This window comes from Lepidothrix coronata, unplaced genomic scaffold, assembly GCF_001604755.1.
Source record: "Lepidothrix coronata isolate B3197 unplaced genomic scaffold, Lepidothrix_coronata-1.0 Scaffold553, whole genome shotgun sequence".
NCBI lineage: Eukaryota > Metazoa > Chordata > Aves > Passeriformes > Pipridae > Lepidothrix > Lepidothrix coronata.
In genome coordinates this window covers 11,365-13,143 of record NW_016690733.1, presented here as the reverse complement: position 1 = coordinate 13,143, position 1,779 = coordinate 11,365, and the positions used below count along the sequence as shown (strand labels likewise).

General features: G+C 69.0%; 1 protein-coding gene across 1 annotated transcript in view; it reads left to right on the top strand.

The window, feature by feature from the left end:
• LOC108510222 (E3 ubiquitin-protein ligase HUWE1-like) overlaps nt 1-1,779 on the top strand; it is a gene marked incomplete at its 3' end in the record, with an annotated part of 17,901 nt that overhangs the window by 5,109 nt on the left and 11,013 nt on the right. Inside the window, exons 5-8 of the mRNA XM_017839898.1 lie at nt 201-349; nt 445-493; nt 1,309-1,524; nt 1,657-1,768. Coding sequence (XP_017695387.1) covers nt 201-349; nt 445-493; nt 1,309-1,524; nt 1,657-1,768 — 526 coding nt within the window. The remainder of the gene's footprint in view (nt 1-200; nt 350-444; nt 494-1,308; nt 1,525-1,656; nt 1,769-1,779) is intronic.

The following is a 1,779-nucleotide window of genomic DNA, read 5'->3' as shown; positions in this document are numbered from 1 at the left end:
AAGGTGCCCATCCTGGGGGTCCCTGTGCCCCCCCAGTGGTGAAGGTGCCCATCCTGGGGGTCCCTGTGCCCCCCCAGTGGTGAAGGTGCCCATCCTGGGGGTCCCTGTGCCCCCCCAGTGGTGACGGTGCCCATCCTGGGGGTCCCTGTGCCCCCCCAGTGGTGACGGTGCCCCCTGACCCCCGTTCTGTGCCCCCCCAGTGGTGAAGGTGCCCATCCTGGCCCGGCTCGAGGCCCTGCGGGACGAGGAGCTGGACGAGCGGCGGGAGAAGCGCCGGCGCCAGGCGGCCGAGGACGAGGCCAAGGGGGCCGAGAGGGGCCCCGAGGACAAGGAGGGGCCCGACGCCCAGGTGAGGGACCCCCAAACGCCCCCAAATTCCCCCAGAATCCCGGGGGGGGGGTTCCTTTTCACCCCCCGCCGCCATCACCGTCCCCTCTCCCGCAGGACGCGGCGTCCAAGGCCGGCACCCCCTCGGCCGACGTCACCCCCCCAGGTAAACCCCCCTCCCTGCCTCCCCCTCCCCCGGGGGTCTCCCCCAGGCCCCGCCGTGCCCGGACGCCCCCAAAGCCCCTCCAAAGCCCCCCCATGCCCCCCTGGAGCTGGCACCCCGCGGGCTGAGGTAGTAGATTGTATAGTTGGAGGGTCACACCCCCGTCTGGAGATAACTATACATTCTACTGTCTTCCTCGCGGGGCGCGCGCCGCCGCAGCCGGGGGGCCCGGGGGGTCCCGGGGGGCCCCGGGGGGGTCCCGGGGGGCTGCAGCACCGGGGGGAGGGGCGGCAGCGGCCCCCCCCCCTCTCAGAACACCGGGGGGCTGGTTAGAGATGGATTGAGGGGGGTGGGCTTAGGGTGGGGGGAACGTGTGTGGTGGGATAAAATGGGGAAGGGGGGTTTTGGGGAGGGTCGAGGGGATTTGGAGGGGGGTTTGGGGCTTTTTAGGGGGTTTTGGGGTGGTCGAGGGGGTTATGGGGAATTGGGTTTTTGGGAGGGGGTTGGGGTGGTTGAGGGGGTTTAGGTGGGTTGGGTTTTTTTGGGGGAGTTTTAAGGGGCTTCTTGGGGAGTTTAAGAGATCCGGGGGGGGTTTAGGGCATTTGGGTGGTGTGGTGTGGCTCAGAGGGGAACTAATTATGGGGGGTGGCAGGGACCCCCCCAAACTCCATGGGGCTCCCCCCTCGTCTTAGGGTGCAGCCAAATGCCTGGCATTCCCCCAAAATGGGCAAAGGGGTGGGTTTGGGGGGCCTCCCACATTCCTGGCCCCGCCCCCAAAGTTGATCCCTGCGTGTATCCCCCCCATCCCCTCACCCCAGAACACAGCGGGACGGCGGGAGAGACCCCCCCTCCCGGTCCCCACCGGACCCTGGTGATGCTGGAACCGACGCCGACCCCCCCAGACCCCCCCCCGGGAGCCCCCCAAATTCCCGCTCGCCCCCCACAACCCCCCGAGCACGAGGAGGGGGGGCCAGGACGACCCCCCCAAGATGCCGAGGCCACTCAGATGGAGCTGTCGCCCGCCCCCACCATCAGTAAGTCCTTGGGATTTTGGGGGGGATCCTGTTGTTTTTAGGGGGTTTCTCAGTCCAGAGAGGTCTCCCCGGGTCTGGGGGTGTCTCCCTGAACCCGGGGGGGCTCCATGTCCGTCTGTCCCCCCCTCCCAGCGTCGCTGTCCCCGGAGCGGGCCGAGGACTCGGACGCGCTGACGGCCGTGAGCAGCCAACTGGAGGGGTCCCCCATGGACACCTCGAGCTTGGCCTCCTGCACCTTGGAAGAGTCAGGGGGGG